The sequence below is a fragment of the Oncorhynchus nerka genome, linkage group LG27 (assembly GCF_034236695.1).
Source record: "Oncorhynchus nerka isolate Pitt River linkage group LG27, Oner_Uvic_2.0, whole genome shotgun sequence".
In the NCBI taxonomy this organism is placed as follows: Eukaryota; Metazoa; Chordata; class Actinopteri; order Salmoniformes; family Salmonidae; genus Oncorhynchus; species Oncorhynchus nerka.
In genome coordinates, this window is record NC_088422.1 from 29,023,784 (window position 1) to 29,044,779 (window position 20,996).

Below are 20,996 nucleotides of genomic sequence, written 5' to 3' on the forward strand. Positions count from 1 at the left end.
GCTTTCTTTGCCGGTTTTTATGTATAGTATGTATGGTGTATGTGTGTGGGATTTGGTTCTATGAACACTTCCTAGCCTCCACAGTTCATTGAGGAGTGTCTGAATGGCATGTCCACATTGCAGGACAGTGCTGTGCTGCGTTATGATGGTTAATAGTGAGGAGCTATCTTGTCCCCCCAACCCAATAGAAACCAGTCCTCTCAACCTGGGCCTGAGTGTAGATAGTGGCAGGAGTGCCTTTATGTTTTAATGTGACCCATTATTAAAATGTCATGCTATTCTCTCTACTCATTTAGTATGGAGCCACATGGAGAACTACTACCGTATTTCAGTTGCATTTACAACCAGTGGGATTGTAACTCCTAGGTGGCATGTTATTACTAAATTAATGTAAATCCTTTAAACCTTAGAAACCACATGAATACCTCACGTCTAACTAACATCTTCCCCCTTAATATGAGTTGAATAAACTGTTGCCAAATCAAATATACATAGTGTTTTGTGGTCTCGGGGGAGAGGTGGAGAGAAAACAGACTGCTTATTTTACTGTCTAATCCCAGGATATGATCTGTCATGGCTTCCCTTTCCAACACAGCTGCCCACTGGAGCTGGCTCCAAGTCCACACACAACAGCTCATTGTGAAACCTTGTGTGTGACACTCCTTCAACTCTTAAGACTTAACTTGTTGTTATCACCGGAGCAAATAGCCAAACAATCCCGAGCTCGGGTAGAACAAGAACACTCTAACACTAATGGTCCTAATGACCACAGAGGCTATCCTCAGTTCTCAGTGTGTGAATGATGTAAAGAGGACTGAGAACCTGGCCAAGAGAAATCGTTCTGGGCTCTGGGAGGTTTCATCCATGCACGAATCCATGCATATTGTGGATGTCTGTTCTGTTGCCTCAGCTTAGACTCAATAAGGGTGAGAAAGAGACAGGACAGGCCATGAGCTCATGAGTTATTGCCCTCCCATCTATAATCTACTGTAGACTGTTTATGATCACCATGGCAGTATCCTGGCCAATGCATGTTCGTGTCTCTGTGTTTCAAATCCACACCTGTGGAGACTGCTGTTGGGAGGACGGCTCATAATAATGCCTGGAACGGAGCTAATGGAATGGCATCAAACACATGGCTCCCATGTGTTTGATGCATTTCATACCATTCCACCTATTCCACTCCCGCAATTACCACAAGCCCATCCTCCCCAATTAAGGTGCCACCAACCTCCTGTGATCCACATGCACTCCTCTCTGAAATAGCTGGACTTCCTTCCATAAAAGAACCACTGGTAACATTGGCCAAATGATTTCAGGTGGGCCCAGTAGTGAGTTAAAGCGACAGGAGTGTTTGTGAAAATATAAATGAAATCCAGTTAACCTGTATCCTCTGTTGTGTTCCTGAGGTTAGTGAACAAAGCCATTCTCTGTGGTCTAGGCCAGAGACAGGAAGACAGATGTGGTAGACTCTTGTCTGTTGTCTGGGGGAAAGGCAAGGCAGGTGTTTTGACATTCCCGTCCAATAGGAGAACGGGGATCCATCTGGGACTGATCTGGCCTAATAGCCTGGTTCCTGGCACCCCGTCTCTTCTCTCACCGCGATGGTGGTGGCGTCTTAACCTCAGAGCAGGAGCTTGGTGACCCCTGTCTGCAAGGAGGGCTGTAGTCTGTAGGTTCCCCAACCACGATGAGAGAAACCATCAGTCAGGCGGTCTACTGGAGGGGTTCAAAGGGGCATGAGGAAGAGGAATCCCTGTAGACAACCACCAAGCTGGAGGAAGTAAAGAACAGTGCATGCTTCTTCCTGACATACCGGCATGTGCCTGTTCAGCTGAGACACAGCGGATGAGGTTTCAAAGACCCGTAGATTCTCTGGATTCCCCATGGCTCAGGCAGGGAGCGGCTGTAGCAGCACCATCAGAACACAGCATGTTCCTTCAGACACACCTTGGTCAGACCAGACAGTCTCCATGTCCCTTTGTCTAAGGCTGTGGGGAGATGAATGTCTCGGTGTCTCCATGTCCCTTTGTCTAAGGCTGTGGGGAGATGAATGTCTCGGTGTCTCCATGTCCCTTTGTCTAAGGCTGTGGGGAGATGAATGTCTCGGTGTCTCCATGTCCCTTTGTCTAAGGCTGTGGGGAGATGAATGTCTCGGTGTCTCCATGTCCCTTTGTCTAAGGCTGTGGGGAGATGAATGTCTCGGTGTCTCCATGTCCCTTTGTCTAAGGCTGTGGGGAGATGAATGTCTCGGTGTCTCCATGTCCCTTTGTCTAAGGCTGTGGGGAGATGAATGTCTCGGTGTCTCCATGTCCCTTTGTCTAAGGCTGTGGGGAGATGAATGTCTCGGTGTCTCCATGTCCCTTTGTCTAAGGCTGTGGGGAGATGAATGTCTCGGTGTCTCCATGTCCCTTTGTCTAAGGCTGTGGGGAGATGACTGTCTGCTCTGTGTCCTCCCTGGGTGCTGGAGATGAAATAGACACCGGTTTGTGGAAGATGTAGCTCACTCTACAGCAGTTTCCTGCTCCACTGGGGATGGCTGCACATGTGGCAGACCTTACAGCTGTTTCCAGTTGTAAACTCTGAGAGGAACCAGCTGCTGAGAGGAGCCAGTGGGCCGGTACACAGAGAGGGGAGGCCTGCTAATTAAATTATCAAAGGCTTTGCTCACTCCAATCTTCATTATTCCTAAATATATGAAGATGTGTTGAATAAGCCCCTTTTTTCAGAGGGGCCATTTTCAGTTTGTTTTATTATAGACACAATGCAACCATAATGTCTGCCCTCACGATTATGGGGTCAAATCAAATACAAGACCACAGTTGCTTGTAAAGCACTTGAAAGATGGAAAAAAGGATGGTCCAGCCAGTGAAATGAATAAGACACAGTTACACAGCGGGTTATGCTCTTCTTTTCCTGTAAAGGAGAAAGGACACAGGTTGTTTTTCTTCTGATTCATAACCACCAGCATGATTTCACCTACAGGGTTGAAAACGCAAAGATAAAAATTCTAACGGTCAAATATTCTACTGTAATCGTCATGGGGAAAAGTATACTCAGTGATGTTTACTACTGGAATTGAATGCAATCAAGCCACCCAGGGTTATTTCAGTCTCAGCAGAAGCCAGGCATTGGGTCATCTTTTCTCTGAGAACAAGATAATGAGCCTCATTTCAGTGAAGCCGCCACAATCCCATCAACTCCAGACAAGACCAGTCCTCTCAGGCCACATCTGCTATTTAAAGCCCACCCAATTTTTCAGATAATACAGAGTAAAACAGTTGATCCATTGATAGTCTTCATTTATCCTGCACAGTTGGACCTGTTTATAATCTGGAATAGATCTCTCCTAGGCTCTTGTAAAGCCAGGACAGGAGAACCAATCCCATGATTCATTAAAGGTGGTTTGCAGAAGGACAGTGTGCTGCCTTCCACTGTGAGATAAACTCCTCTGGGGAATTCATGCTTAAGAGTGCAGAAAACTGTATGTTATCTTTTTGACAGTTGAGCTGTTTCACTTTCCTTTTGTTTATGGAAGATCCCTTTGAGACATACTTTGGCGATGGAAGAATGGTCCAAAGACAAAGACCAGCTTGCAGTGTTGAAGCAGACAGTTTCAGAATCAGAGATGGGTCATGAGGTCACATGCACATCCTTCCTGTCCTTTCACTCTGATTTGGTTTCCAGTAGAGGTCTTTGCCAGAATGGCTATATAGTCTAGTCTAGTGTGACAGGTTCCAGACCACCCCTGTCTAGTTTGTCCTCTAGCTGTGTGGGGTGTGAGGTGTGCTGCTGTCTTGCTGAGATGATGTCTTATTTCCTGACAGGTCTTGAAGTGGGTGGAAGAGACAGTACAGGGCCTGAAGGTCCACCTGCTCTCCTCCAACCATGACAGTGCTCAGGAGAACCAGTGGGAGGTGCCCTTTGACCCCAGCCTGAAGGAGTTCACTGTGTCACTTAGTGGGCCAGCCCCTCAGATCGAGCTCAGGGATCCCCTTGGTACATTATGCTTTCATTATGTATTCTCACTGAAAATATTGTCACTACTTGAGAATAATACTATATATCCATTTAGCTGAACATCAAATGCTATTTCACATTTTGACATGACATTATGTGTTTCAATTGCTTAGGTCGCATTGTTGGAGTGGAGCAGGGCCTCACAGAGCTACTGAATATCCCAAACTCAGCCCGTGTTGTCAACCTGAAGTTCCCCCGACCTGGATCCTGGACTCTGAAGGTACTGTACCGTAGCACCTCCTGACATAGTTGTGATCATCCTGCATTGAGAATGAGATAACTGATTTAGTCACCTCTGATGTACAAAACAACAACTGAATGACCCCTTTCTATGACCAGGTGGGCTGTGGTGGCCGCCACACTCTGAGAGTTACAGGGGTCAGCAATCTGGACTTCCGGGCTGGGTTCTCCAGTATACCAGTGTCTGAGTTCAACTATACCAGGGAGAGACCCATCAAAGGTAATGTGTACATGTAATTTTACATCTTTGTATGTATATGTGATTGCATTGAATAACATTTGGCTTTCCTCCCCTTTCATAGGAGTTCCAGCCCATGTGTTACTGAAGTGTACAGGACTGAAGCCACCAGGTCAGCTGAGTCATATGGAGTTAGTGTCAGGTTCAGGACGCTCCCTACGCACCCTCCCTGTGCCTCTGCCCTCTGACAGGGGCAGCCGAGGACTCTGGAGTGTCCCAGAATTTCGCACTCCTTCCCAAAGTTTCTTCCTCAAGGTGACAGGGAAGGATGAGGAAGGTTACCGCTTCCAGAGGTTGTCCAGTGTCTCCTATACAAACATCATCCCAGGTAAGAGACCCTTCTCCTCAGTCTCCACCCTACTGTCTCACAGACAGCCCTAGTCCAGTGTGTGACCTCTTCCCTCCTCTCCTTTTTGTCTTGAAACAGATCCCCCAGCGGTGAGCATGCCCCTTGTGGTGAACAGCTTTTATATGCAGCCCGCTATGATTGGCTGTTCGGTAGAGAGCGATGTTCCCTATAGGCTGAGGTTCACCCGGAGTGGAGTGTCTCTTGGAGAGGATAAGTTGTTCCAGTGAGTATCTGTCTCTTCTGTTCGTTGAACACACTAAGATACGACTTGGCAGCTTCATTAAATAGTACCCGCAAAACACCAGTTTCAACGTCAACAGTGAAGAGGCGACTCCCGGATGCTGGCCTTCTAGGCAGAGTTGCAAAGAAAAAGCCTTATCTCAGACTGGCCAATAAAAAGAAAAGATTAAGATGGCCAAAAGAACACAGACACTGGACAGAGGAACTCTGCCTAGAAGGCCAGCATCCCTGAGTCGCCTCTTCACTGTTGACGTTGAGACTGGTGTTTTGCAGGTACTATTTAATGAAGTTGCCAGTTGAGGACTTGTGAGGCGTCTGTTTCTCAAACTAGACATTCTAATGTACTTGTCCTCTTGCTCAGTTGTGCACCCGGGCCTCCCATTCCTCTTTCTATTCTGGTTAGAGCCAGTTTGTGCTGTTCTGTAAAGGGAGTAGTACACAGCGTTGTACGAGATCTTCAATTTCTTGGCAATTTCTCGCATGGAATAGCCTTCACTTCTCAGAACAAGAATAGACTGACGAGTTTCAGAAGAAAGGTCTTTGTTTCAGGCCATTTTGAGCCTGTAATCGAACCCACAAATACTGATGCTCCAGATACTCAACTAGTCTAAAGAAGGCCAGTTTTATTGCTTCTTTAATCGAAAAAACAGTTTCCAGCTGTGCTAACATAATTGCAAAAGGGTTTTCTAATGATAAATTAGCGTTTTAAAATGATTAACTTGGATTACCTAACATAACGTGCCATTGGAACACAGGAGTGATGGTTGCTGATATTGGGCCTCTGTACACCTATGTAGATATTCCATACAAAATATGCCGTTTCCATCTACAATAGTCATTTACAACATTAACAATGTCTACAATGTATTTCTGATCAATTTGATGTTATTTTAATGGACCAAAAATGTGCTTTTCTTTCAAAAACAAGGACATTTCTAAGTGACCCCAAACCTTTGAATGGTAGTGTACATTAAATAATGCCGACCTCTGGCGAGAGGAATTCACTGTGTCTCTGTGCCAGAGAGGCTAATTTGTCAGTGCTGTAAGACAGTATCCTGTTCCCATCATTATTCACCTGCCAGCTAACTGTTCATATGTCTCAGGTTCTCTGGCAAAGCATCATGGGAAATTCCGCATGCCTCAGGTGAGGATGAGGGTCCGTACGAGTGCATAGCTCAGAGCAGCGCGGGACTGGGACGAGCCCTCACACAGCTGACTGTGAGAGGTATGTCAGCAGAACACACACACACACACACACACACACACACACACTCACACACACACACACACACACACACACACACACACACACACACACACACACACACACACACACACACACACCACTTCAAATATATGAATAGCATTTCAAAATACTTATTTTATTTAGATATTGCTGATATAAAGTCCACTGATATAATACATGTCATTCCAAATGTTTACATTGACAGTAAACTATGTCTGTACTGTTTAGTCCCTGCTGATAGTGTGCTGTTAGTCTCACTGTGTTGACTGTGTTGACTGTGTTTCTCATGAGACAGAGCCTCCTCCGGTGCTGAAGGCCCCAGTGAACGTGAGCTCTACTGTGGGGGCCGTGGCTGTGCTGGCCTGCCAGGTGGAGGGCTCCATGCGCCACAACCTGACCTGGCAGCGGGCAGGACTCAATATCCTGACCCGCTCCGGGAGGGTAAGGGTCTTGCCCAACTCCTTCCTGGAGATCAGTGGGTTGCGGCCCCAGGATGCCGGCCAGTACCAGTGTGTGGCCACCAACGCCCATGGAGACAGCCGAGTCACAGTGTGGCTGCTCGTCCCAGGTACTGTAGCTCACCGCACCCCAACCGCACCGTACCGGTTATCTGCTTAAACACTAAACACACCAGGGCCCCCTCCATACCTCCTCCAGGCCTCTGGTATCTGCTTTTCATTACTGCCTTAGTAGAAGGACTTATCCACTTCTCCAGAAACGCTCCCAGTCAGAACATGTTTCAAATCAGCAAGTTGAAAATTGCAGGTTCTATCATGGGCATGGCATCAGATGCTTGAAAATGCGTTTGAAAACCTCCAAACAAATTTGAAACATGTCTCTGACTGTGATCCGCTGTGATCATGACGTCAGGCCCTCCCTGTTAATCCTGATCTGCCCCCAGACTAGCAGAGGTTCACCACAGTTTAGCCATGATCACCCCTGCCTGTAATAAATTACTTATCATAAAGCCATGACTGGGACTTGAGTCATCAGCCCTTTACTATGGATCCCCTCTATCTCTGTAGAGGCCCCTTCTGTGGTAGTCAGCCCCCAGAGCCAAGCCTTCTCCAGGGGGTCTGAGGTCCACTTCATCTGCACAGTGTCCGGCTCCCCCACTCCACAGCTCTTCTGGAGTCATGGAAACATCTTCCTCACTAATCAGCCACGGTAAAGGAACTCTCAGCCCACTCAACACCTACACCACAGCAGCTGCAGAGACTTGTTTGATTCCTTTTTAAATGCCTAGTATGAATATACAAATGTCACATCTCGTTTGCTTCATTTTATAGTTACATCTAACCACAAAACTATATTATTCCAGATTTTTTGTACATTTACATATGGCTGCCAATAAATACATTTTCAAAAGAGAAATGCCTTAAGCAATCCAAACAGTTCCTAGGACAGCTAGTGATGAATTTCACTGAGACATCTGCATTTGTGATCGTCTAAATCAACAAACATTAATTCCCGTGACTGATGTCTGTCTTACATGATACAGGATGGCTATATCCAAACATGGTGGCCTTACAATCAGAGATGGCCTCCCTGAGGATGCTGGGAACTACACATGCCTTGCAACCAATGAGGCTGGAACTGCTAAACAGACTGTGTCTCTCAATTATGCAGGTAGGTAGAGATGTCGTTACAGCCCTAGTCCTACCGTATCCAAGCGAGACAACTCTATAAAGGCTATGACAGGTTCTCTCTAGACTAGTTCAACTCAAGATTATCTTCCACTGCTTCCCCGGGCATACATTTTCAGAGAAGGGTCACTATTGTATGGTTTATGTGTTAGAAAACTTTGTTGAGTGCTGTTTGAATGAATTTCTCTCTGATCCATGGTGTTTGGGCTATGTTGTCTAGCTGTGAGTAGAGCTCAGATTGACAGTGGCATATTTCCTCCTGTCTTGCTCAGTGGGTTGAAACTTCCCTGTGTGGGCAGGGTTGACAGTCGTCAGGATGTATTTTTAGCCTTGCTGTCAGTGAGTGCTTGACAGAGGGCACAGCACTGATGGACCATGGCAGCTTTTCCCTGGGGTGTGCTTGTATTATGGTCACTTTTGTCTGGGAGTGTCATTTTGAACAACACTGGTCTGTCAAGACACCATCATTCCGGCTCGGGCTGGATGCATCGTCTTATCCTTTCAGCTGTCTCTCTCTCTTGACGACTGTAGCATCTGTCTCTGTCACGTCTCCACTGACGTACAAGGCGTGTGAAATGTCAGACAGCGATACTTCTATTTTTACCTCCTGCCTGGGCCGCTGCCCAGTCAATTTACAAAATTAATTTCACATTACTTTGCTATTCTGATCATGTATAGCATTGTGAACATGTCTGCCGATTTGGTAGATAATTAACATGTTTGGGTCATGTTTATTATTTAAGCTCTATCTTGGTTTCCCTCCCTACAGAGGAACCCAGTATCTGGGTGGCGAAACAGGTTGTGATGGTAGCAGTTGGAGGTGATGCCACTCTGGCATGCCAAGCAACAGGTGTCCCCCCTCCTCTGGTCAAATGGTCCAAAGGTAAATACTGATCACTGAGTGATTCGTTGTGATGTGATACCTGTTAGGTTGATATTTGAATTCATTAATAAGTCACTGTGTCTGTGTGTCATTTTCTTGTTTTTTCTCAGGTGATCTGCAAGTAGACTCAGTTCCTTTTGCTGAGCAGGACGTGCATCGTGGGACGCTGCAGATCCGAGCGGTGCAGGAGAAGGATGCCGGGGAGTACAGCTGTGTGGCCAGAAACCCGGCTGGAACCTCCTCTGCTACCGTTATTCTGGAGGTTGGAGGTGAGGGCCTTACTGAATTAATGCTACTTTCAGATAACCAGTAATAATGGCAACGCATTTCACCCTTTATATAAATAGTATATAAAAAGGACATATTTAAAAAGGACATATAACTACTCTACTTAAAATACATAAACAGTCTGTATTACACTTTTTTTTACACTATTTGTGTATGGAGAACTTCACGCTGATCTCCCCACTCTTTCTCCCACAGCGGCCCCTCTGTTCTCAGAAACCCCCGTTGACATGATGGCAGATGTGGGGGAGAATGTCACCCTGCACTGTGTCGCCCATGGTTTCCCATTGCCCAAGGTTACCTGGCGTCGAGATGATGGGAGACCGATTCTCACTAACGTAGACAGCAGCGGCAGCCATGTGCAACTAGAAAAAGGGCATCTCCTGATCCAGAGTGAGTCTTTATGTCCCTTTCCCACTATTGTTCTTTACAATATTTCACTATCCCACTATTGCATTCCATACCAAAGCAGCAGGCTCCAAAGAGACCAGAACCTCCATTGGCGCCAAGTGTGTGACTGGCACGGCTGACGTTCTTTGGGTTCATAAATATTGAAGAGGTGGAGCCCCTCAGATCAGATTCAGTAAACGTTTTCTTAAGAGAGTGAGCGTAACAGGATACAGCTGGCACTGCTGAATAAATAGAGCGTCTCCCCTTTCTCCTGCAGTGAAGCAAACTGAGGCACTTTGAGGGCCTTAGAGATCTGACAGAGATGTCCATGTTAAATCAGGGTTGAGTCGAGTTGGAACTGTATGATGTGGATATAATATCGTTTGGACCATGACTTTAGCCTTGTCCAGTGAGGGAGGGACGGAGGGGGTGGAGAGAGAGAGAGAGAGAGAGAGAGGGAGAGAGAGAGAGAGAGAGAGAGAGAGAGAGAGAGAGAGAGAGAGAGAGAGGGAGAGAGAGAGAGAGAGAGAGAGAGAGAGAGGGAGAGGGAGAGAGAGAGAGAGAGAGAGATTGATATATCCACAGCATAGATCCTCAATATTTAAAGGCTGGGTTATTTGTTATTGGCGAGGGAGAAACAGTAGTATTTGCATGGAGAAGTGGACTTCCATCACTCGCCCCGTCTGTGTCTGCACACTGACCTGATTTGCTTCAACGGCAGCAGATGCTTCTGTCTTTACCTGCCGTTGATTATAGTAAGAGAGTCCAGTGTCCTATTAATTCATGTGTCAGATTCCGCATGCAGGCTAAATATTGTCACACCACTTTCACTGTTGACTCGTCACATGGGTTGACATCAGCCATGTAGACACTGGCAATTGAATCATGTTTCCATCTGTCATCATGTGTTCTAAGTAGAATATACTGTGTAAGACATGTTGTACGGGCAGCTGTACTACTTTGCACCTAATTGTATTCATCCGTTTTCAATGAACCCTAATGACATTATAATTAAACCAAGATAATGCCAGTAGACGGTTGAAACAAAGTTGATGAAAATGATGTCTTGTTAGCATGCACTTGTCAACTCTAAATACATTACTTCCACATGTTACCTTTCTCATACTGAGGTTTGCATGGAGATATATTTCCATCCTATAGAGTGCAATCCGTATATATATTTGGTCATGATAACAGTATTCTCCCCCCGCTATACGTTGGTCCACAGGTGTCTGGTTGGATGATGAAGGCGTGTATGTCTGTGAGGCCAAGAACCAGTTTGGAACCATCAGGACTGAGGCCAGAGTCAGTGTCAGTGGACTGGGTATGAGCTCGTGTTTGTGTTCAGTCTTACCTTTCTCTGCTGATAGATAACACTAGTATCCATTGCTTCCTCTCCCCATAATAGTTTCAGTTTGATCATACATTCTTTTTTCTACTGCTGCTTTGTATCTCTGTCTGTCTGCTCATGTAACGATATCCCCCCTGCTTTGTCCAACAGAGCCCCCTTTTTTGGCACATGGTCCACTAGTCATCACCACTGGGATTGGTCAGTCTCTGAGCATTCCCTGCATGCTATTGGATGGAATACCCCTGCCAGAGAGACACTGGACCCACAATGGAAATGAAGTGAGAATGACCTGTCCCAAATAATCTTACAATCTTACTACCTCTTGCAATGTGTGTTTATCATTGTCTAATTTAATCCATTGCTGTTCCCTAGCTGCGGCTGAGTGGCAGGACATTCCTGAGGAGTGATGGCAGCCTGTACATAGAGAGGGCACTCCCAGAGGATGCTGGGACGTATGTTTGCACTGCGGTGAACATAGCGGGGTCAGTCAACATATCTGTCAGCCTGGAAGTCCATGGTGAGAGGATAAACGATTTACAGTATGGTCAATACAGGGCTATAGCAGATTCTCTAGTGTCATGTAGGTTGACGTTTATTGAGGGGAACTGTGGAACTAGATGAGCTAGCTGCAAGGTCAAAATTGTCTGCATCGTAAAAATGCATGAAAACAATAAGTAGATTTTTGGTCTTAATTTAAGGTTAGGGTTAAGCATTAGGGTTAGCAGTTTGGTTAAGGTTAGGGTTAGGGTTAGGTTTAAAATTAGAATGCATGACTTTGTGGCTGTGCCAGCTAGTGACCACTCTGCAGAGCTGCCTCCAGTACATGAGTCATCCCAATAAATGCCCACCTGCTATAGTCATGGGGGCATTTAATGATCTTAAGAACATGCTGACTATTAGTATGGGAAAACAACCTCTGAGTAACTTGAGCACCCTGCAGTGTTATAGTTAAGACTGCATACATTGATGAACAGTCACTTTGTCCATAGACAATAATGACAGACACACACACAGATTAGGGTTCATCAACAAGTTGTAATGAAGAAATGCCTTGAAGGCTGATGCTGTGAGCTAAATCCAGTGATAATTCTGCCTCCATGGTTGTCCATGCTCAGTCGACAGCTGTACTTGTGACCTACTTTTCCAGTGCCCCCAGAGATCAGCGCTGGTCCATACCACTACATAGCCAATGAGGGTGTGGCCATCACCCTGTCATGTGAGTCCAGTGGAGTTCCCAAGCCAACTATTGTCTGGTCCAAGGTAGGATGTTATGCTTTCTGCTCGGAAGCTATTTTTTCTCTAATGATGGTTTTGGCTCCATCTCTCGAAACACATATGACAAATGGCCCGTGACAAATCGTGTAATTTAGCACAAGGGAATCTAGAGGGGATTATAATCACAGCCCATCTGTCTTAAAATGAATGGCAACTAACATCATGTGAATAACCTTTAAACTAACGTAACACTTGTTTATATATTATACGGCTGCCTGTGCTAAGGAACGTTTTTTCATAGCCTTGTTCCATACATTCTCAGATTAGTGCACTAGAGCGAACTAAATGTATATTCTTGTCAGATGAAAGTGAGTCTGCAAAAGCCATATTGTGTTCAAAAGGGAAGTGTGTGTGTGTGTGTGTGTGTGTGAGTGAGAGAAAGAGAGAGAGAGAGAGCATCTATTTAGTTTAATTTGGGAAGGGGGTTCGGCTCTGTAATTATAGCAGGCATCAGAAGTGAAGTTGCGTTTTGAACCTTTGGCCTAGATATGTGTCCCAGTGCAGTTGAGTGTGTATCTGGGCCCGGGCCTCATTCTGCCTGCTCTGCCCCCAGGGAAGGGAGCCCCTGCCCAGGGACATGTCCTCTGCCCAGTCAGACAATGATGGTTACCTCCACATCCTCAACCCCACTGCAGAGGATGCAGGCATATACATCTGCACAGCCACCAGTGCAGTGGGCTACGCCAGCCGTGAGATCCAGCTTAGTGTCAACAGTAAGTGCTGCAAATGTACTTACTGCAAAGGCTGTCCAGTGCCTGCAATATCAATGGCCTCTCTTCAAAGTGTTTCATTGATAGAGGTACCGGTACTGTGTAAAATATATCATGTTTACTTTCCCCCCAGCCAAGCCTAAGATCATAGGTGTGAGCAGTCAGGAGAACACAGTTAAGATGGCTGCCGAGGTGGGCTCTGAGGTCATCCTCCCCTGTGAGGTCCAGGGCAGTCCCTCTCCCCTGGTCACATGGAGCAGGAACGGCCAGCCCATCCCTCCAGTCACTGCCTGGTAAGAGGAAGTCCCATCTCCCAGTACTGGTCACATAAGAGTGTAGCAGTGAAAATGGTAAATAGGCAATAAAGGGCAAGTTTCTCACCATACCAAGGCGATTACCTTACCCCTGACTTAACTAACCAACTCCTTTTACAAGGGATGTTGATTGAAGCCGGCTGCTATCCAAAGCAGTCATTAACGGTTGAGGAATAACAACTTCTCTGAGGAATAACATCTGGTTCCACACATGACTCTCTCATGCCCGGGTCTGTGGTCGCTCGGTACAGACTTCACTGTCTGGTGGTGTCTGTCTGTAGGGCACAAATTAGAGACTTACTGGCCATGACCTGTCCCTGGAGGAACTGAGCAACAGTGTTGAAAGCTATGGTTGTGGTAGAATGAGGATGATTCATGTGGGGCCAGGAAGGAGAGAGGGAGGAGAGGAGGGGTGTGCTGACAGGAAGAAGGGAGGAACACTGATGGAAGAAGAGACAGAAGTAAAGCCTGTTTGACGTTTGGCTCCCCTGTGGATCTCTTGCCATAAAAGAGCATGTTGACTCTCTACCAGCCCTGGCTGTCTGATGAGAATAACACACATCCACCAACAACCCTCTTAGCCCTCAGCCACAGGAGAGGACAGATGCATTCTCTCCATCCGGGAGTCTATTTACCCCCCATCCCTTGGCCCAGCCGGTGTGAGCAGGGAGAGCTGATTGTTGGAATAACTCAGTTAGTGGGTGTTCTGAGTGTCTGCTGCCGTAGCCCTGTTCTCTTCCACCTCCTCCATCACAAGCCCCAGTGCTGTATACAGAGAGAGCTAGCACAGCTGGAGAGGAGAGGAGCACTAGTGCTGTATACAGAGAGAGTTAGCACAGCTGGAGAGGAGAGGAGCACTAGTGCTGTATACAGAGAGAGCTAGCACAGCTGGAGAGGAGAGGAGCACTAGTGCTGTATACAGAGAGAGTTAGCACAGCTGGAGAGGAGAGGAGCACTAGTGCTGTATACAGAGAGAGCTAGCACAGCTGGAGAGGAGAGGAGCAGTAGTGCTGTATACAGAGAGAGTTAGCACAGCTGGAGAGGAGAGGAGAGGAGCAGTAGTGCTGTATACAAAGAGAGTTAGCACAGCTGGAGAGGAAAGGAGCACTAGTGCTGTATACAGAGAGAGTTAACACAGCTGGAGAGGAGAGGAGCAGTAGTGCTGTATACAGAGAGAGCTAGCACAGCTGGAGAGGAGAGGAGCAGTAGTGCTGTATACAGAGAGAGTTAGCACAGCTGGAGAGGAGAGGTGAGGAGCAGTAGTGCTGTATACAGAGAGAGCTAGCACAGCTGGAGAGGAGAGGAGCAGTAGTGCTGTATACAGAGAGAGTTAGCACAGCTGGAGAGGAGAGGAGCACTAGTGCTGTATACAGAGAGAGCTAGCACAGCTGGAGAGGAGAGGAGCACTAGTGCTGTATACAGAGAGAGTTAGCACAGCTGGAGAGGAGAGGAGAGGATCAGTAGTGCTGTATACATAGAGAGTTAGCACAGCTGGAGAGGAGAGGAGCACTAGTGCTGTATACAGAGAGAGTTAGCACAGCTGGAGAGGAGAGGAGCACTAGTGCTGTATACAGAGAGAGAGCTGGCACAGCTGGAGAGGAGAGGAGCACTAGTGCTGTATACAGAGAGAGCTAGAACAGCTGGAGAGGTGAGGAGCAGTAGTGCTGTATACAGAGAGAGTTAGCACAGCTGGAGAGGAGAGGAGCATTAGTGCTGTATACAGAGAGAGCTAGAACAGCTGGAGAGGAGAGGAGCAGTAGTGCTGTATACAGAGAGAGCTAGCACATCTGGATAGGAGAGGAGCACTAGTGCTGTATACAGAGAGAGTTAGCACAGCTGGAGAGGAGCAGTAGTGCTGTATACAGAGAGAGCTAGCACAGCTGGAGAGGAGAGGAGCAGTAGTGCTCTATACAGAGAGAGCTAGCACAGCTGGAGAGGAGAGGAGCAGTAGTGCTCTATACAGAGAGAGCTAGCACAGCTGGAGAAGAGAGGAGAGGAGCAGTAGTGCTGTATACAGAAAGAGTTAGCACAGCTGGAGAGGAGAGGAGCACTAGTGCTGTATACAGAGAGAGCTAGAACAGCTGGAGAGGAGAGGAGCACTAGTGCTGTATACAGAGAGAGTTAGCACAGCTGGAGAGGAGAGGAGCACTAGTGCTGTATACAGAGAGAGCTAGCACAGCTGGAGAGGAGAGGAGCACTAGTGCTGTATACAGAGAGAGTTAGCACAGTTGGAGAGGAGAGGAGCACTAGTGCTGTATACAGAGAGAGTTAGCACAGCTGGAGAGGAGAGGAGCACTAGTGCTGTATACAGAGAGAGTTAGCACAGCTGGAGAGGAGAGGAGCACTAGTGCTGTATACAGAGAGAGAGCTGGCACAGCTGGAGAGGAGAGGAGCACTAGTGCTGTATACAGAGAGAGCTAGAACAGCTGGAGAGGTGAGGAGCAGTAGTGCTGTATACAGAGAGAGTTAGCACAGCTGGAGAGGAGAGGAGCATTAGTGCTGTATACAGAGAGAGCTAGAACAGCTGGAGAGGAGAGGAGCAGTAGTGCTGTATACAGAGAGAGCTAGCACAGCTGGATAGGAGAGGAGCACTAGTGCTGTATACAGAGAGAGTTAGCACAGCTGGAGAGGAGCAGTAGTGCTGTATACAGAGAGAGCTAGCACAGCTGGAGAGGAGAGGAGCAGTAGTGCTCTATACAGAGAGAGCTAGCACAGCTGGAGAGGAGAGGAGCAGTAGTGCTCTATACAGAGAGAGCTAGCACAGCTGGAGAAGAGAGGAGAGGAGCAGTAGTGCTGTATACAGAGAGAGTTAGCACAGCTGGAGAGGAGAGGAGCACTAGTGCTGTATACAGAGAGAGCTAGAACAGCTGGAGAGGAGAGGAGCACTAGTGCTGTATACAGAGAGAGCTAGCACAGCTGGAGAGGAGAGGAGCACTAGTGCTGTATACAGAGAGAGTTAGCACAGTTGGAGAGGAGAGGAGCACTAGTGCTGTATACAGAGAGAGTTAGCACAGCTGGAGAGGAGAGGAGCACTAGTGCTGTATACAGAGAGAGTTAGCACAGCTGGAGAGGAGAGGAGCACTAGTGCTGTATACAGAGAGAGAGCTGGCACAGCTGGAGAGGAGAGGAGCACTAGTGCTGTATACAGAGAGCTAGAACAGCTGGAGAGGTGAGGAGCAGTAGTGCTGTATACAGAGAGTTAGCACAGCTGGAGAGGAGAGGAGCATTAGTGCTGTATACAGAGAGAGCTAGAACAGCTGGAGAGGAGAGGAGCAGTAGTGCTGTATACAGAGAGAGCTAGCACAGCTGGATAGGAGAGGAGCACTAGTGCTGTATACAGAGAGAGTTAGCACAGCTGGAGAGGAGCAGTAGTGCTGTATACAGAGAGAGCTAGCACAGCTGGAGAGGAGAGGAGCAGTAGTGCTCTATACAGAGAGAGCTAGCACAGCTGGAGAGGAGAGGAGCAGTAGTGCTCTATACAGAGAGCTAGCACAGCTGGAGAAGAGAGGAGAGGAGCAGTAGTGCTGTATACAGAGAGAGTTAGCACAGCTGGAGAGGAGAGGAGCACTAGTGCTGTATACAGAGAGAGCTAGAACAGCTGGAGAGGAGAGGAGCACTAGTGCTGTATACAGAGAGAGTTAGCACAGCTGGAGAGGAGAGGAGCACTAGTGCTGTATACAGAGAGAGCTAGCACAGCTGGAGAGGAGAGGAGCACTAGTGCTGTATACAGAGAGAGTTAGCACAGTTGGAGAGGAGAGGAGCACTAGTGCTGTATACAGAGAGAGTTAGCACAGCTGGAGAGGAGAGGAGCACTAGTGCTGTATACAGAGAGAGTTAGCACAGCTGGAGAGGAGAGGAGCACTAGTGCTGTATACAGAGAGAGCTAGCACAGCTGGAGAGGAGAGGAGCACTAGTGCTGTATACAGACAGAGTTAGCACAGTTGGAGAGGAGAGGAGCACTAGTGCTGTATACAGAGAGAGTTAGCACAGCTGGAGAGGAGAGGAGCACTAGTGCTGTATACAGAGAGAGCTAGAACAGCTGGAGAGGAGAGGAGCAGTAGTGCTGTATACAGAGAGAGTTAGCACAGCTGGAGAGGAGAGGAGAGGAGCACTAGTGCTGTATACAGAGAGAGCTAGAACAGCTGGAGAGTAGAGGAGCAGTAGTGCTGTATACAGAGAGAGCTAGCACAGCTGGATAGGAGAGGAGCACTAGTGCTGTATACAGAGAGAGTTAGCACAGCTGGAGAGGAGCAGTAGTGCTGTATACAGAGAGAGCTAGCACAGCTGGAGAGGAGAGGAGCAGTAGTGCTCTATACAGAGAGAGCTAGCACAGCTGGAGAGGAGAGGAGCAGTAGTGCTCTATACAGAGAGAGCTAGCACAGCTGGAGAAGAGAGGAGAGGAGCAGTAGTGCTGTATACAGAGAGAGTTAGCACAGCTGGAGAGGAGAGGAGCACTAGTGCTGTATAAAGAGAGAGCTAGAACAGCTGGAGATGAGAGGAGCACTAGTGCTGTATACAGAGAGAGCTAGAACAGCTGGAGAGGAGAGGAGCACTAGTGCTGTATACAGAGAGAGCTAGAACAGCTGGAGAGGAGAGGAACACTAGTGCTGTATACAGAGAGAGCTAGAACAGCTGGAGAGGAGAGGAACACTAGTGCTGTATACAGAGAGAGTTAGCACAGCTGGAGAGGAGAGGAGCACTAGTGCTGTATACAGAGAGAGCTAGCACAGCTGGAGAGGAGAGGAGCACTAGTGCTGTATACAGAGAGAGTTAGCACAGCTGGAGAGGAGAGGAGAGGAGCAGTAGTGCTGTATACAAAGAGAGTTAGCACAGCTGGAGAGGAAAGGAGCACTAGTGCTGTATACAGAGAGAGTTAACACAGCTGGAGAGGAGAGGAGCAGTAGTGCTGTATACAGAGAGAGCTAGCACAGCTGGAGAGGAGAGGAGCAGTAGTGCTGTATACAGAGAGAGTTAGCACAGCTGGAGAGGAGAGGAGCATTAGTGCTGTATACAGAGAGAGCTAGAACAGCTGGAGAGGAGAGGAGCACTAGCCCACACTGTGTCAGTTAGGGAGGCTATGGAGCTGCACTCAGACCCCTCTAGCTCAATGTGTCCCAGTCAGCCTGTGTACACAGTGGAGTGTAAACCACCGTGGGGAGTGATGTGGGGAGATGGTTGGGACTGTGTGTTGGGTCCATGTCTCCAATGTGTCCCAGTCAGCCTGTGTACACAGTGGAGTGTAAACCACAGTGGGGAGTGATGTGGGGAGATGGTTGGGACTGTGTGTTGGGTCCATGTCTCCAATGTGTCCCAGTCAGCCTGTGTACACAGTGGAGTGTAAACCACAGTGGGGAGTGATGTGGGGAGATGGTTGGGACTGTGTGTTGGGTCCATGTCTCCAATGTGTCCCAGTCAGCCTGTGTACACAGTGGAGTGTAAACCACAGTGGGGAGTGATGTGGGGAGATGGTTGGGACTGTGTGTTGGGTCCATGTCTCCAATGTGTCCCAGTCAGCCTGTGTACACAGTGGAGTGTAAACCACAGTGGGGAGTGATGTGGGGAGATGGTTGGGACTGTGTGTTGGGTCCATGTCTCCAATGTGTCCCAGTCAGCCTGTGTACACAGTGGAGTGTAAACCACAGTGGGGAGTGATGTGGGGAGATGGTTGGGACTGTGTGTTGGGTCCATGTCTCCAATGTGTCCCAGTCAGCCTGTGTACACAGTGGAGTGTAAACCACAGTGGGGAGTGATGTGGGGAGATGGTTGGGACTGTGTGTTGGGTCCATGTCTCCAATGTGTCCCAGTCAGCCTGTGTACACAGTGGAGTGTAAACCACAGTGGGGAGTGATGTGGGGAGATGGTTGGGACTGTGTGTTGGGTCCATGTCTCCAATGTGTGCTCAGCTCCCTGCTCTCTGCTAAGGTGACTTAGACACTGATTGCTGAGCCAGTCATTCTATTTCAATTATGTATGCTACAGGTTGGGTTTGAAGCAGTAGGGGAGCAGAGTGGTACGGCAACATGTGCAGTGTTGAAGAGGAGTCTTTGTGGTTCTAGATCTTTTTCACTTAAGCAAACTACATTTGAGTTGCTTAGCAGATACACTTATGCCAAATAAATCTCAGAGCACTGTTTACATTTGTGCATTTCTGCAGCTGGGTAGGTACTAAAGCAAATAGTTATGACATTCTGCTGGGGATTTCAGTTCAGTTGAGAAGTTTAGTTACTGTTGTGCAATATGAATGGTATTACAACAGCCAGAACTACACAGGCATGCACGGTCACATGTATACACACATACACACACATATTCACAGAAACACCTACAGGGTTGCACATATTCAGTGTGACTCCTGACAGTGTTATCCCAGCTTGACCTCTGACCTCTTTCCATGTCAAGGTTCACCGTGCTGCCTTCCGGCTCTCTGAAGATCACTGATGTCCGACTGGTTGATAGTAAACTTTACACTTGCTCGGCAAAAAACCCAGCAGGCAACGTGTCTATCAACTACAATTTACACATACAAGGTACCTCCTTATGGATAGTCACTTTGTAGAGCCTGTTTCACTTCACTGTTCAAGATGCTGTCGTGCATCTAAGACCCAAAATGCTAAACAGGCAGATAGATATCATGAGAAACAAACATTGTTTGTTTGTTTCCCAGCTAAACCCAAGATCCAGGCAGCTCCCTCCCTGCTGAAGGCTCTGATAGGCCAGACAGTGGTTCTGCCATGTGTGGTTCAGGGGGAGCCCAGCCCTGAGATCAGCTGGTTCCACGATGGAAGTCCTGTCTGGGCCAAGGACACTGCAGCCCTCAAGATCCACAGGGCCAGCCTCACTGACCAGGGCATCTACAGCTGTGTGGCCAAGAACACTGCTGGACAGGACACCATGGAGGTCAAACTGGAGGTGCTAGGTGGGTCTCTAACTTGAGGGATCTGATTGATCAATGTGATGCAGCTTTTCTCTTTCCTAATACTGTACACCCATGTATCCTTATGTCAGCTGATAACACCCCTTGCCATCAGCACTTGAAACTAACTGAGCCAAACCATTACATGTTAAAAGAAGTTCACACAGCAAGAACAGTAATATTATAGGTAGAGCAGATACCTCCAGGTTTACATGAGAGTGGTGCTGAGCGATTAACCAACATTTAAACAACTAATTGACTGACTCCGGTTCAACTATTTGAATTCCATTTTTTTCGTTTTTTTTCCCCTTCTGTGAGGTCAGTGCACACATTGCAGTTTCTCTAGAGATAAATCAAATAAAGCCCGAACTGTGCGATGTAGTAGGGAGTTGTAGTTTCCAACAGGCCAATATTCTAGATAACTTAGCGCAGAAAATGTGGTAATTAACTACAATCAAATCAAATGTTATTGGTCACCTAAACATATTTAGCAGATGTTATTGCGAGTGTAGTGAAATGCTAATCCAATAGTGCAGTAGTATCTAACAATTCACAACAATACACACATCTAGAAGTAAAAGAATGGAATTAAGAAATATATAAATATTAGGACGAACAATGTCGGAGTGACATAGACTAAAATACAGCAGAATAGAATACAGTATATACATATGAGATGAGTAAAGCAAGTATGTAAACATGAAACATTATGTAAACATGATTAAAGTGACCATAATCCATTGTGCACCTACTTGTCACCTCTGTTTCTTTTACGGCTGCTACATAAAGGAGACAGTAGAATGCACGACGAGAGAGATAGAGAGCAGTTGCTCGCGAGGTATTTCTACCTGGATCTAAGTGATGGATAATTGGTATGACTTATTTTCTTTGAAGAA

The 20,996-nt window shown here is 47.3% G+C and overlaps 1 protein-coding gene across 1 annotated transcript in view; it reads left to right on the top strand.

Moving 5' to 3' along the window:
- hmcn2 (hemicentin 2) overlaps positions 1-20,996 on the top strand; it is a 69,828-nt gene that overhangs the window by 7,380 nt on the left and 41,452 nt on the right. The window contains exons 5-24 of the mRNA XM_029637683.2: positions 3,828-3,999; positions 4,134-4,240; positions 4,360-4,480; positions 4,563-4,826; positions 4,926-5,070; positions 6,191-6,312; positions 6,629-6,901; positions 7,359-7,500; positions 7,835-7,962; positions 8,749-8,862; positions 8,973-9,131; positions 9,346-9,540; positions 10,766-10,861; positions 11,039-11,166; positions 11,261-11,405; positions 12,036-12,148; positions 12,717-12,876; positions 13,007-13,166; positions 19,587-19,714; positions 19,852-20,103. Of these exons, the coding sequence (XP_029493543.2) occupies positions 3,828-3,999; positions 4,134-4,240; positions 4,360-4,480; positions 4,563-4,826; positions 4,926-5,070; positions 6,191-6,312; positions 6,629-6,901; positions 7,359-7,500; positions 7,835-7,962; positions 8,749-8,862; positions 8,973-9,131; positions 9,346-9,540; positions 10,766-10,861; positions 11,039-11,166; positions 11,261-11,405; positions 12,036-12,148; positions 12,717-12,876; positions 13,007-13,166; positions 19,587-19,714; positions 19,852-20,103 (3,124 nt within the window). The remainder of the gene's footprint in view (positions 1-3,827; positions 4,000-4,133; positions 4,241-4,359; positions 4,481-4,562; positions 4,827-4,925; positions 5,071-6,190; positions 6,313-6,628; positions 6,902-7,358; positions 7,501-7,834; positions 7,963-8,748; positions 8,863-8,972; positions 9,132-9,345; positions 9,541-10,765; positions 10,862-11,038; positions 11,167-11,260; positions 11,406-12,035; positions 12,149-12,716; positions 12,877-13,006; positions 13,167-19,586; positions 19,715-19,851; positions 20,104-20,996) is intronic.